Source organism: Glandiceps talaboti, chromosome 15 (genome assembly GCF_964340395.1).
Source record: "Glandiceps talaboti chromosome 15, keGlaTala1.1, whole genome shotgun sequence".
Taxonomy (NCBI): Eukaryota; Metazoa; Hemichordata; class Enteropneusta; family Spengelidae; genus Glandiceps; species Glandiceps talaboti.
The window spans coordinates 4,489,168-4,503,036 of NC_135563.1; the positions used below are offsets into that span (position 1 = coordinate 4,489,168).

Consider the following 13,869-nt stretch of genomic DNA (forward strand, 5'->3'; position numbering starts at 1 on the left):
GGATGCCCGACACACCTTTACTCTGGGGAAGTGTTAACTTATTGGTATAAGAACGAACACATTCAGCTTGTATGTACTATTCATATGCTTGTTTAGGGGCCCATTTTACCACTGCCAGCCGTGGTAAAATGGGATTTTACCACAGTTATTATCCAATCAGAATGGCGCATAGTAGCATGATATAATATAATCAATATTTTTGTTCTAAATGGCTCGTGCATAGTATAATGTATGTTATCCACAGGAGGACACGTCAGACTAATGTAAGTTGTATAACTTCCAGATTATCCATACACTGCATTTAATTTACTTCAGAGAATTTGCTTACAGGAATATATTTTAAACTTGAACCTGCTAGTTGTCAATGATTGAAATCTGTGTATCATACATGTACAATCAGTAATGAATGAAAGATGAGAATGAGAGATTCATCACTGTGGGCACTCTACTGATGCTGTTGTTTTATGCATTAAAGTTACACCATGAGAGGAGTGCCAACAACAAATCTTACAGACTAGCATTGTATCTTAACAAGTACAACTGTCTATACTGTGATATGGCAGGCTGCTGAGGGCGCTACCTTGTGGTGTGCACTGCCAAAGTTTAAAAATTCCTCACAAAAACTTTGAAAATTTAAGTACATAATAGTGACTGTACATAATGGCAATTAACAGCTGGTAAATATGTGCTTACCTCTTGAGCTTACATATTTTGAAGTATGCAGTCAAGTCAGCATTGGTTCTGATATCCTTAGATAGTTTGCTAACATCTATCAAATGATGTCGTACCTTGTAAAAAAGTTAAAAAAAACAGCATTGATAATAAATGATAAACAACCTGTGCAATCAATATTCAGTATAGGATAACATAGAGATAGAATTATCATTAAACATTAATTCATTCATGATATCATATCACGTGATCTCATTTGATAGGGGTAGGTTTAGAAGGAAACTGAAGTACAGTGGATTTCAAAATACAGTTTAGCTTTTCTGTTTAATACAACTACACAGATCTCAATAAGAAACTGTACATGCTACACTTTAATAACAAGATGTCAATTTATTGCTACATTTTATCTAAATGAAATAAACCATTTAAATGAAAGTACTGCACTGCTACAAGAGGTAGACTTGCCGGCACCAATGTTTTGACATCAACATTTGATGTCTGTCTGGTGGCATGTTAGTTCATTTCATGTAGACAAAATGTTGCAATTCAATCTTGCTGTAGCATGTGTAGTTTCTTATTAGCTTCTGCATGGTTGTATCAAACAGAGAAGCTACGGGTTCTTGAAATTCGCTGTAAATTGTAACTTTTGGGTTAGGTATAGGAGTGTTAGTGTTCAGGGTTTTGTCCATGTGATTATTTTGTATAAAACTGTTCTCACAATGGTGTTGATATACAGTGTAACTGATATAAGTTGAACAGTCTATAAAGAAAGTAACACTACAAGTGTCTATAACTAACTAACACAAAATTAACTGATTTTATAACTGTTTAGTAAACAATTTATCTTCACTGATATATCTTTACAATCTATCTATAACTTCTATGTTCTATGTCATTAATGAAACAATTGATATGTATCATGTATCCATTACTGACATAAATTAAAGTTTCAACAGTCTACATCTACATGTACATGTATCTATAACTAACACACTGAAAAATCTTTATGTAGCTACATTGTATACCTGGTAGATCATTACATGAACAATCTATACACACTGTATACATGGGTCTACATGTATAACTAACATAACAATCTATAGTTATATATGAAGACTACAGCTATCTATAACTCTATAACTAATGACTTGAACAATCTATCTATAACTGTCATGTCATTCATAATTGACTAATCTACATTTACACAACTGACCTACAGTTGCAGACTACATTCTATCTATAACTATACAACATTACAATTACTTGACAAATCCATCTATAAGTTAAACTAACTGAACAATCTATTTGTATCTACAACTGACCCAATGTTGAAGTCTACAACTATCTATAACTCTATAACTAACATATAATCACTTGAACAATCTATCTATCTAACTGAGAAGTCATTGTTAACTGAATAATCTACATATACTGTATCTATGTATTATAACTGACCTAAAAGTTGAACCTGTACTAACCTTTGACCACCTATTTTTACCACTAGCACTATTCGGATCTACCTCACCTAAACTACATGTAATATCAGCAAGGATATCATCTGCAACAAATCTAGATACCTGCAGTCCTAAGACCTGTTTGTACAGGTGAGGTACATACGACTTGGTGAATTCAGCAGTTGCCTTGCTGACTTCAGCAGCTTCTTTGATCCTGCCGGCATCAACATGACACTCTATGAGGGCTATCATTAGTTGGGCTCTCCACTCATAATCTTTGTCTTCGATGTCATCTAGGGCTTTGACGACCTGATGCAGACTGATGGATAGGTACTGACGGTAGTTAGGTTTGAGGAATGGACGGCAAAACTGCCAGTACAAGACTGAAGCATTGTAGACAAGGAAATGGTACCTGCACAAAAATACAAATTTAAAGTTTTAGGAGCTTTGCTACATGATAGGATGTTGTTGAGAGCAATAAAGACAAAAGTATAATCTTGTACTTTGTTTATCACAATAATAATCAACCCACAGCAATGAAAATGTTTCAGACAGTGTGTGTGGTAACCCTTTTTGGCTTTTACTTACCTCAGGTTTTCTTTTGCAAAATTAATTGCCTTTAGAAGATACACTACTGCCTTCTCCAACTGATTCTATGTGAGACAAAGAAATATTCAAAACAGTTTAGAAATTTGATTGATTTGTAAATACATCTTGTAAATAAACAAAATTACATTTTTTTTTAGACATTTGAATGTATTTATTCACATAGAAGAGGGCAATAACCCAATAATGTAAACATCATTGGAAACACTACAGACAAACACAGTGGAAGTGGAATATGATAAGTAAAGCAAATCAAACTCCTTTCTTCTTAATCAAAGTTTAATCAATTTGATGTCTGACAGACAGAGTCCTCTGATAAACAAGACAAACTTACTGGACTTTCTGCTGATGTTGGTGCTAAGAGTTGAGCTTGACAGAGGTATGCACGACACAGGAACTGATTGGCAGGAGGTGTTTTCATGAAGTACAACCTCAGACAATCCTTGGTGATCTCTGGGAAACCAGTCTGGAAACAAGAACATATATCATATATGATATGACTTGACTTTAACTTATCAGTATAAGCTATGGTTATAATCTCACACTGCAGCTACATTTCTGTACATGAACTCAATAGTCATCAGATTCAGTAATCTATATTGAGGAACTTCATATATTATGTACAAGTCATTTTTTGTAGCAATAGAATGTTAACATATGGGGATCTGAAACTTTTTGGAATAAAATTTGAAAGATAAATGTTCTGTCACTATGCTTGCTTTTCTTTATCTCAGAATTTGAGAAATTATCAAATGTAGTAAAGATATGCGAGTGTGTGCACATGCATGTGTGTGTGTGTGTTCGTGCATGTTTGTGCATGCATGCATGCATGTGTGCATGCATGTGTACATGTTGCACATTTGTGTGCACACGTGTGCATGTGTGTGCGTATGTGTGTGTGTGTGTGTGTGTGCATGATTACAAGTGTTTATAAAATAACATAATCAAATCTAACCTGGAAGGCAATCTCAGCACATATGACATACAGATCTTGTCCAAAGGCCTCTGGTGCCCCAGTGCTGGGTTTAGTCTCTGCTACTGTTTTCAGGAGTTCAAATGCTTGGTGCAATGCAGAGTCTGGTCCATGAACTGTTGAAACATTTCATAGTTTTAGTTTTCAGTCAGTCAAGATCATAGAAAATGTCGTCATAATTTTGAAATGCAATTTAATATTGCAACAAGAATATTTTATTATATGTGAGTACAGGGCACGTGTACTACATGTATGTCACAGAGTGTCACACATACAATGATACATGTACATTCATATTATGATATTTGCAAGTATGTGCTTTATAATAAATATATTCTATACTATTTCGTACATTTGTCAGTGCTACTGCAAGAAAGCAAATCTTTGCAATAATCTCGGAGAGAAGGACAAATCTACTGACCATCTGCAATCCTACACTGCTACAGAGATGCAGTGACTATAGTATCTACAGATGGTTTATCTCCACTAGTACTAGTAGAGACTCGTTACTCTTCACATACACACTTCTATGATTTTTCTTTCTGGGAAATGATTACAGTCTTACTAATATTTTGTCGTAGTGGGTATTGCATTGTTCGGATTAAATTACAAGTTCCTGCCGACGATCAATGATCGGATCATTCATAACAAGAACAAATTTGAAGTTGAACATCATAATGAATATATGATCATCTGTGATTGCATCGCCTACCTCCATACTGCTGGGCTGATGACAGCAGCAATCGAATGTTGCCATCCATTTTGCACTTTATATTCTACGTGACAGACACTGTAATATACAATATAATGGCGTTTTCTCACTATAATATGAATTTCATTGTTTACAAGTATGTCTATCGATTCAGTGACTTCGGTTGGCCCTGTTCAGGACTGGAGCCAAACAACATCTAAAGTGACAACAATCACCTTCCGACAGGTCAAAATGTAATTCCAGACAGTATATGCAGAACATTTAAATTCCTCGGCGGATAGTTTCATTTTTTGGTGAAATGCTATTTAATGCATTGGTTGAAATATAAAATATGAGCAATTTGGGTGGGTACATCACTTATGTCGGTTTTAAAGAAATTATCGTAGTAATATTTTACCAATATCCCTGTGAAAAGGCCAGCCTAGCAACCACTGCGCATGCTCATTGGTGAGGTAGCTCTTACCCATAGTTCCCTTGTCAAAATGGCGGCTATTGTAAATTCTCCATTGTAAAGTTCGTCAAGAAAAACAAATTTCTATTTGTTGAGTGTAAACTTTTAAATTATTCAGACACAAAGGCGATAGAGCCTTTATAAGTCTGCAGACCGTACATCTACTCCACAAAATCAAGATGACAAGTTTCGGACCGCCACGATCTTCGTCGGGAGGGAGCAAGTCGCGAAGCAGTAGCGCTGGATCAACAAGTTCTACAGGCTCGAAACCTTCGTCAGCTGGAAGCAGTGGACGGCCAACCAAAACAAAACCTTCCGATCGGCTTAACCCGAAAACAATCGATCCGGTAAGTTTTTATATTATTCTGTATTTGATGTAGTACTTTAGATGTGATTTGTCAGTCACTAAATGAACAAATTTTCGTGATGTAGAAATAAATTGTATTTGCAAGAAACTGTCAATATTTGTTGAGACATGCACTAAGCTGTTTGTTCATCTACGTTATGCGTTATCTTGTGGGTTCATGATTTTCGAATTTGAAGGTCAGCTAAAAGTTAGCCGTGTCAGTCAGACTTACGCCGATCAAGAATAATAATCAGTGTTGTTTCATGATATTAATGCATGTCTTCATTATGGTTAATTTCAAAAACTGTATCATTTTACTAGTATTACATGTACAAGCATTGGCCACTCGTCATGTATTACCGATTACTACATGTAATTTATCCATGTTAATACAAGTATCATGAAAAGCTGTAAATTCAATATTTTTTGACAAAGACAAATCAGAGATGACAAATGCTACATTCTCTACAATCTGACAAAGCTTACATTATAAACATTCTTTTTCCTTCTTTTTATTTTGTTCGTACCAGTTCCATGATAAAGGGCCAAAATCATCATTTGCAACTGTCTATGCAAATGGTGGTGTACCATGCAGGTAATACATGTTTTAAGTTTTACGATTCTAATCAACAGTCAAACTGAAAGCATTTATAAAAATCAAAAAGGAAGACAGACTTGTGCTAATTAGTGTAATTTGCATCACAAAATCCTGAACTGAATGAAAGACAAAATAAATAAAAACAAGTCAGAGTGGCTGCTAAAGATACTGTATAGTGTTGTTCCCAAATACATTCAATTTTTTTGGAGAATTCACATTGAATGGAGTCTATTTGTTCTTCAGAATAGAAATGAACATAAGTGATAATTAGTAGTCTGATGGATTGGGCCTACTGAGGCAGCTCTGCAAAGCCTGAGTGAAATTTGTTATACATCTAAACACTTTACTGTTAATTTTTATAAGTTCTCTAGAACAATAAACACTGAAAACTGAACATTGAAATACAAATGTATACCTTTGTGATAACTTTGGGACATGTTATTGTGAACAATTTACTTGTAAGAGTTGACCTCAATCACACTTGTTGAACTGTGTAAAAGTGTTTCTTGTTGGTTTTTATAGGCTAATTCATGGTTCTGTTAAACACAAATTACATTGGGACACCCCAGCAGAAGAAGTTGCCTTTGATCCTGTTCTTATTACATTGGCTGAGGTAAGACATACTGTCACAGAAAATTCCCAAACTTTTGCAATGTTGTATTTATGCTTTTCTCACTTTTACAGTCATTGTGATAATCTTAAAACCCCTTGGCAACAAATGTGAAATAAAATCCTTAACTTTGTTAGTTTATGTACCTGCTTTCTTTTCATTACCATCATTGTAATTTTACTTGATTGTTATTAATCACACAGGGTCTGCGGGAAACAAAACACCCCTATGTATTTGTAGCACAAGTTGGTTTTAAAGAACTGTTGGAAGTCTACGATGCTGAGGATAAGATAATGCCAATATTATCCAGGATTATTGCACCTCTCAGAGCAGCATTGGTATGTGATATAAACTACATTATGTTGTCATAGGCACTAAATGTGATACTAGCATGATTAACTTAGGTTGTTTACACCTAAACAAAAGCACTCTATTAGGCTAATTTTTCATGCCAAATTGTACCTATGCGTAGATGAATTGAATAATTACAATAAAGTACATGTATATGTATTCTTCAGACCTATGGAAGTTTCATGTGTGGGAATTTCAGACTGTGTGCATGTATTTCTATCACCTCTGTATGCAACTTGTTTTGAAATGATACCCTGTATACAGTACCAACTGTATGCACTTGATGAAATCAACATCTGTTTATCATTAAAAGGGTACATTTTTTTGAGCGCTTGCACCATACTATTTCTAATAGTATAGTAAAGTAGTTAAGGTAATTAACATATAAAGTATGTTGACCGTTGTCATGGGGAATGGAATCTGTCAGTGATATTATGTAGTGTAGCCCTCCAGGGAATACATACATGATGTTGTCATGTTGGCAGGTATATGGTAGCGTGTAATGAAGAATGCATTTGAACAATCAGAACATTTCTGTATACAGGGTGCTATTTTTGTGTTTCTTTTATTCCCAACTCATACTATTATTGGAATTGACAATGTGATTAAAGTTAACACAAATATGTACAAATGAGTGTATTGTATGAGTTCATTTGTGTTTTGAGTCTGTTCATTTATATCTAATAAACTTGTCACAGAATCATACACACAACTTTGACCAAACTAGTGACATTTTCATTAGTAATTATGAATTCATGAGCATTCATTCTCTCTTGTTTATTTGAAGAAATTTGACATTTTTATGAAAAAGAAAGAGATTTCACACTTGTTTATTGATTCAAAGCCACTGGAAAGGTATAACAATTAATTAGACTTGTGTAGAAATTGTTGTGACTAGAATCTTAGACTTTTTGGAGAGAGTCTCCAATGTCTTTGCCAGAAACTAGAAAGAATGACCTACATTGTAACTCCATGACATTGCTAGTCTATGTACAATCTTAAATCAACACATACATCATATGTTGTCAATGTAATATTTACATTTCTATGGCTGCATTGACATAAAGAGTATTAGATATAAGTTATAATAACATATATCAGTCAACACAGGCAGAGCCCTATGCAACATCATCTTTGATGAGAAGAACACCGAATTGAAAACATCATAGCAATCACAACCTGCAATCATAGACCTTCATGTAGGGTCTATGCTGCAAGTAACAAAGATAACAATTTCAAATAAACAACCCAGCCACAAGCAACCAAACATGACATAATCATGTGACTGTCATGTGATCTGACATCTTTTTTCGTATCTAGATTACAAGCCAAGGAGTTTGATATATCAGTGAATTGCCTGTTGTTTTTATATCATGGTGTGTATGTAAATTTATGTAAATAACACATTCTCTGTTCACAGATCCATAATGAACCATTGGTGTTTGAGGGTGCCTTGAATGCTTTAGTACAACTTAGTATTATTGTAGGACAAAACCTGAATCCACACCTGAAATTACTATTGGGAACAGTAAGTCAATTTGTTTACATTAATTACTTAGTATATGTATCTGAACAATTATAATGATTGTATTCCTATACATTGTGTTGTATGGTGTTTGATTGGTGTCGTACCTACATGCAGTGTGCCCTCTAAGCCAATTTGACGTGCCACTGATGCACACAATTTCTAGTGATGCACCAAAATTTGGTTTTCCCCTATCTTATTATATGGCGACTCACAAGAAATGCCAGTTTTTAAAATTTTGACCCACAACAACAAAATTTGGCTATCATTAGAGGGCACACTGCCTACATGTATATTGTATATATCATCTCCTGGATTATCAAGTTTATAATAATAATAATGGTTTATTTTCAACTCAAAATAGTGACTATTAATGGTCAAATAAAATGAGTTATATGATTAGAAAGTCTGGAAAAAGACAAAGACAGTCGATAAAAGAATCTGAAATTTCTAGAGAGTTGTGTGTTATGACCATATTCAATATCGAAGTAAACTATTGAGCAATAACCTCCATTTAACATTTATGATGAAAGCATTTGGCATGAAATGTCTTTAGTTAAACAAACTTTTCATCGTAGAGGACTGTTTTTACCTACGTTTTCTAAACAATAATCTTTATGATCTCCTCAGCTTTCCAAAAGGTCAATGGAAAAGAAGTACAGAGACAAAGTGACTGATGCTTTACATCAAATAGAGCAAGCTTGTGGCAGGGTAAGAAAAGTGAAACAGTTAAAAAATACTACTGAGTCTTATGAAACAGTATCAAACTGGAAGCAATCGCTAATGCATTGTACCCTTTGTGCCAGAGTATCTTCAACATGCATAGTATACAGACAGGAGTGTGTATGGACATTTCACATCATAATGGCCCTGTCCCAAAGGCACTTATTTCCCAAGATATGTATCAGAATATGTTTCTATCAGAAAACAGTAAAATATCATAATATTGACGTATTTGGCCGATCATATATGCAAGGGCTAAAATAACACAGTTTTCTAGGATTGCGTAAGTCCACATACTGCACATAAGCGGTGTGTGGACTTACAAGATCCTAGAAATCCGTGTTATTTTACCCCCTAAGCCCTTCAAATTTTATTGGCCAAATATGTCAATATTATAATATTTTATCATATTCTAAAACAAATCTCGGGACATAAGTGTCTGCCCTGTCACCATGTGGAATGTTGAATCAATACAAAATTGAACCAACTCAAATCTCTTGGCCGTACACACACTGAAATCTGTCCTAAAACACCTCAGGGGGTTTGTTTCAAACCAATTCAAAGTAAATCAGTTCGAAAGTAATGCAAAAGCAAACTGAATTAGTTCAAATCCATTTCTCAGTTTTCTGGTGGGGTGGAAACCGGTTTCAAACTTATTTCACTAACTTGATTTATGTTTGAATTGTTTTCAAATCAATTCAGGTGGGGTCCAGGGTTACTGTATGTCAGGAAGGTCCTTCTATTTGGCGTCATATATCAATACATGTTCACATTATGCAATACTATATCCCAACTTCTCTAATTTGGTTTTTGTTTAGTATTCTGTATATTTCATTTTACTATTAAATAGATAAATAAATAAAGAATTGCTAGTGATATAGGCACTTTCCAATTTTTTTCTGTACAACAACTTCTGTGATCTATATATTCAAAACTCTCTTAGAATGAAAATATGTAGATAGAAGTTCTTTCTTCCCTTTTTTCTTAGAAACTTCATTGCAGTAACTTTTAATCACCCTTTTTCTTCTTCTATTTTTTCTTTCTAATAGGAAAGTTTACCAGTAATCAAATCCAAAGTGCCGACATACTCCTCAATATTTACATAGTGTGAAGACATTTGTACATGCATGATTAGCTATATGCTATCAGAATGCTGAATGCAAAGAAGTGCACTTACAGGACTTTGAGATGTAAACTGCTGAAGACATCAAACAGAAAATCTGTCTGATGTTACAATACTTATTGATGTGTACTCAATGTATCTCAGGCCTGCCATACATATCAGTGTTAGTTTGTGTGTGCGCCACTAACTGTGTCAGCTGTTGTGAACTTACAGTTTGATGTTTATTGTCAGAGAGGGCTGTTTTTCTTTTCTATATATGGTATTACAAGGAGTGTATTGCTTCACCCATTGACAATAGTCCTAGCCTCTGAGACAGCCTGTATTATCAACTTGCCAATTTTTTTCTCCACACAGCATGTGAGCTCAGTATTAATTCAAATTAATTTTTTTGGCTACACCTCATTATCTGTAACCATGAGGAAAAATTAGCATATAATTAGCATATCACCTCTTGACTTTAAGGTTATGGTCACATCTTCATTCGCAGCTAACTACTCACTTCTGTGTAACTTGATACAGTCAATGTAATTTACATACAGGCATCATCTGACTTAATCAACCAATCATTTTCTACGCATAGTATCCATGAAAAATACGAAATTTGAACTACCGAGTTCACAAGTTGTGTGGAGTGAATGCTTGCCATGTCAACCATCTAGCATTCTACAAAGGCTGCATGTTCCTGTTTACACACGTTTACTTTTGTGGCCACTTGTAAGGACCATTGATAATGGAAATTGTCGCACACAGTCAATATTATTTCTTCGTTTACGTTCATCTTTGTTATGGTATAATTGTTCAGTTTCCTTATTGCATTTATGCTATATGCAACATTAGCTCTTACCCTTTTCCCTCTAAATGAAGGAATCACATACTTAGAGTTAACTAGCAAAATGAAAGCTTTTGAGTCATGCAAATTAAAGTGCAGAAAAGGGTACTCCCAAGCTGGTTGGTAAAAAATATTGCCATCCAAAGATGTCAGTTACAGTTCAAGATAACATGCATAATTTACATTATAGAGAGGGTTCATACACTCCTGGAATTTCAAGAGACTCCTTAGAAACTCTTGGAGAGTCTTGGAAAATCGATCGAAGCGTGTATAAAAAAAATGCAGAAGTATTTCACTGGTCAACACTTCTAGAAATTGTGGAAAAGTCCAGGAAGTTTATTTGACTTCCAGTGTATGAACCCTGTGTACAATAAATTGGTAATTATTGTAAACATACATTTGACGTTACATTTGTATATTTCCTAAGTGCTGATTGGTATGGACAATGCCACCCACCACAGGGAGAACTTTGGCAAAGAAATTTAATAGTAGTTCCAGATTGTCAATAGATATTGTAAATTGAGATGTTTCTGGACCTGCATGTATTTATATTTTAACAGACGTTCAATGTCCAAAGTTTTAATTATCATTGGAGCATGAAGGTTTTGTAAAGGCTGTGTGAATATAGATTTTGTTGATATGGCATGTACACTATGTGGTACCCTCTCCATGCGATACTGAAATTATTTTAACACAGTTATGTTACATGGGTATACTAGAGTGTAGACAGTAAAATACGTTGTGTTGTTTCAACCTCATTGGCTCTCTCAGTGATGGCTGATATGGCTGTACGACACATCATATCTCACCATGGCAGACATACTAGAGCGTACATTAGTTTTCCAATAGTTATCTGAAAGCTAGACTGTAAGATACGTCGTGACGTTTCACCCTCACCGGCCTCCTCTCACGTGTTAGGGGTTGGCCGATGTTTGAGGGCGCCACGTCACGGCGTACCTTACAGACTATCTGAAAGCAGTATGGTTTTAACTGTAAGGCTTGATCAAAGTCATCAGCTGCACAGATGTTTTTAATACTGATGGTTTTAAATTATTATGAGAATGAAACCAGGGAGATTTACAGAATCATAGAAGACGTCAGCGATATAGTTTATTTACAAAGTGTATGATAAGACAAGACAGTATGATGTCATTTTGATACTGTGATAGCAGCTGTGTATATAATATAGTTTGGTAGAGTTTACCATGGTATTGATCTTTGTAAGTGTAGATTTACTGGCCCCAAAGGTAATTTGGCAGTCGAATATTTCATATTCATTTCTCACTGTAAGGATGACTATAACTCCTAAAGTGATTCCAAGATTTGTAGGGGCATAATATGTTCATTGATGTGCACATAATGTCCCCTCATCCTCCTTTTGTAATATCATATATGGTTTGTCGTTAACTTTAAAGTTTTTCTTGCATACAAAATATTTGATTTTGTTAATGAAAAAGATGTACGTACTGCAGTGTACTATTGTTATATGTGAAGGATTTAACAATCTGATTTTTCTGTGGGTAAAAAAGTATGCTATTTAACACCATTCATTGTATTTTACCCATGATGCATTGTAGTTGTCATGAGGGCACCCCCACCTGTGATTTAGCAGGGCTCCACTGTATAAATCAGTGAGACAAATGAGAAGTTTGTCAGTAGTGTACAGTATAATGACTGCACATATTTCAGTACAGAGAATAGTTTGACATAAAAACTAACAAATTGAGAACAACTCTAAAGTTATTGACTGCCTGCGAACGAGATCTACTTGACTGTGTATGTGTATAATTTGAGACATATGATTGGTTCATATCATTTGTGTGTGTTTGAGTGTATGTGTTTGTGTGTGTGTGTATGTGTGTGTGTGTGTGTCTGTGTGCGTATTTGTATTAATCTTGTAATACCAGTGTTTCTGCTACAAACTATATTATTATTAGCCATGTAATTTCACAGCACAAGGCATGCAGACAAATGTCCATGGTCCAACAAAGTTATAAATAGCTGGCATTTTATGGGAATAACCTATACTACTAAAAGTGTAGGAAATCTATGATGTAATGATTACCATGATTTGATATGCAGTCTTATGACTAATATTTCCTGTGTGAGAACAGGATTATTGTTCATCTATACATCCATACATACTATACAGCTGTCAACAGGTAACACTTACACAATACCAATTTGGTACAGCTATATACATACAAAATAAGTCTTGAGATGGGCAGTAAATACAGCTAAAACAGGGAGTGTTTGCCAGAAGACTGCACATAAACGTATACTTTTAATAATCAATGTTGATCATTTGTTAAGTTGAGGTTGTTGTTTTACATGCCAGATAAGAGTACTTTTACAACTGTACACAGTACAACTGTGATTAAGGAGAGAGTTTTGTTTACATTAATTCAGCTTTTTAGACTCAATAAAAACCAGCAGTAAATTTAGTATTATCTAACAAGTGAAACATCAAGCTAAGCTTGCAAAGATCAACTTTGATTGATAATGTGTATGTTACATATAGTCTTCTGGCTAACTTTGCCTGTTTCAGCTGTACATTATTTGTTAAGATACGACATTCATGCCACGCTATCAGGTATCACTCACTGTTCAGAAGCCTGATAATATTGTATGCAACATATCTTAGTCTACACATACATGTTTCTTACAAGTGGATTTTAATACCTAGCAAAAAGAGCCAACAATATTATATTTGTACTTCAGGTTTATATCTTGCTGCTCAAATTTGTTTTAATACCTGCTTTCTGTATTGTTTTGAATTTTATATTTGTAATATGAACATGTTTGACTGAAACAATATAGACTGTATTGTCTAATGGACATTGAGACATATATACCATCAGTTTTGTTGTGCCTAACTATGGATTTACAAATTAAA

General features: G+C 34.5%; 2 protein-coding genes across 4 annotated transcripts in view; one reads left to right on the forward strand and one right to left on the reverse strand.

Moving 5' to 3' along the window:
- The window catches only part of LOC144446157 (cilia- and flagella-associated protein 46-like), a 59,855-nt gene extending 55,275 nt beyond the window's left edge, over window positions 1-4,580 (reverse strand). For all 3 annotated transcript variants that reach the window (XM_078135889.1, XM_078135887.1, XM_078135886.1), the window contains exons 1-6: window positions 4,418-4,580; window positions 3,688-3,821; window positions 3,067-3,198; window positions 2,715-2,779; window positions 2,250-2,538; window positions 694-788 (exon numbers count right to left, since the gene is read on the reverse strand). In XM_078135889.1, the coding sequence (XP_077992015.1) occupies window positions 694-788; window positions 2,250-2,538; window positions 2,715-2,779; window positions 3,067-3,198; window positions 3,688-3,821; window positions 4,418-4,466 (764 nt within the window). In that variant the 5' untranslated portion in view covers window positions 4,467-4,580. The remainder of the gene's footprint in view (window positions 1-693; window positions 789-2,249; window positions 2,539-2,714; window positions 2,780-3,066; window positions 3,199-3,687; window positions 3,822-4,417) is intronic.
- Window positions 4,581-4,909: 329 nt separating this feature from the next.
- LOC144446531 (PACRG-like protein) lies at window positions 4,910-12,790 on the forward strand. The gene is made up of 7 exons (XM_078136317.1): window positions 4,910-5,215; window positions 5,745-5,809; window positions 6,335-6,425; window positions 6,626-6,760; window positions 8,194-8,301; window positions 8,929-9,009; window positions 10,071-12,790. The coding sequence occupies exons 1-7, from the start codon at window positions 5,048-5,050 to the stop codon at window positions 10,125-10,127; spliced, it is 705 nt and encodes a 234-aa protein (XP_077992443.1). The 5' UTR covers window positions 4,910-5,047; the 3' UTR covers window positions 10,128-12,790.
- The last annotated feature ends 1,079 nt before the right edge of the window (window positions 12,791-13,869 follow it).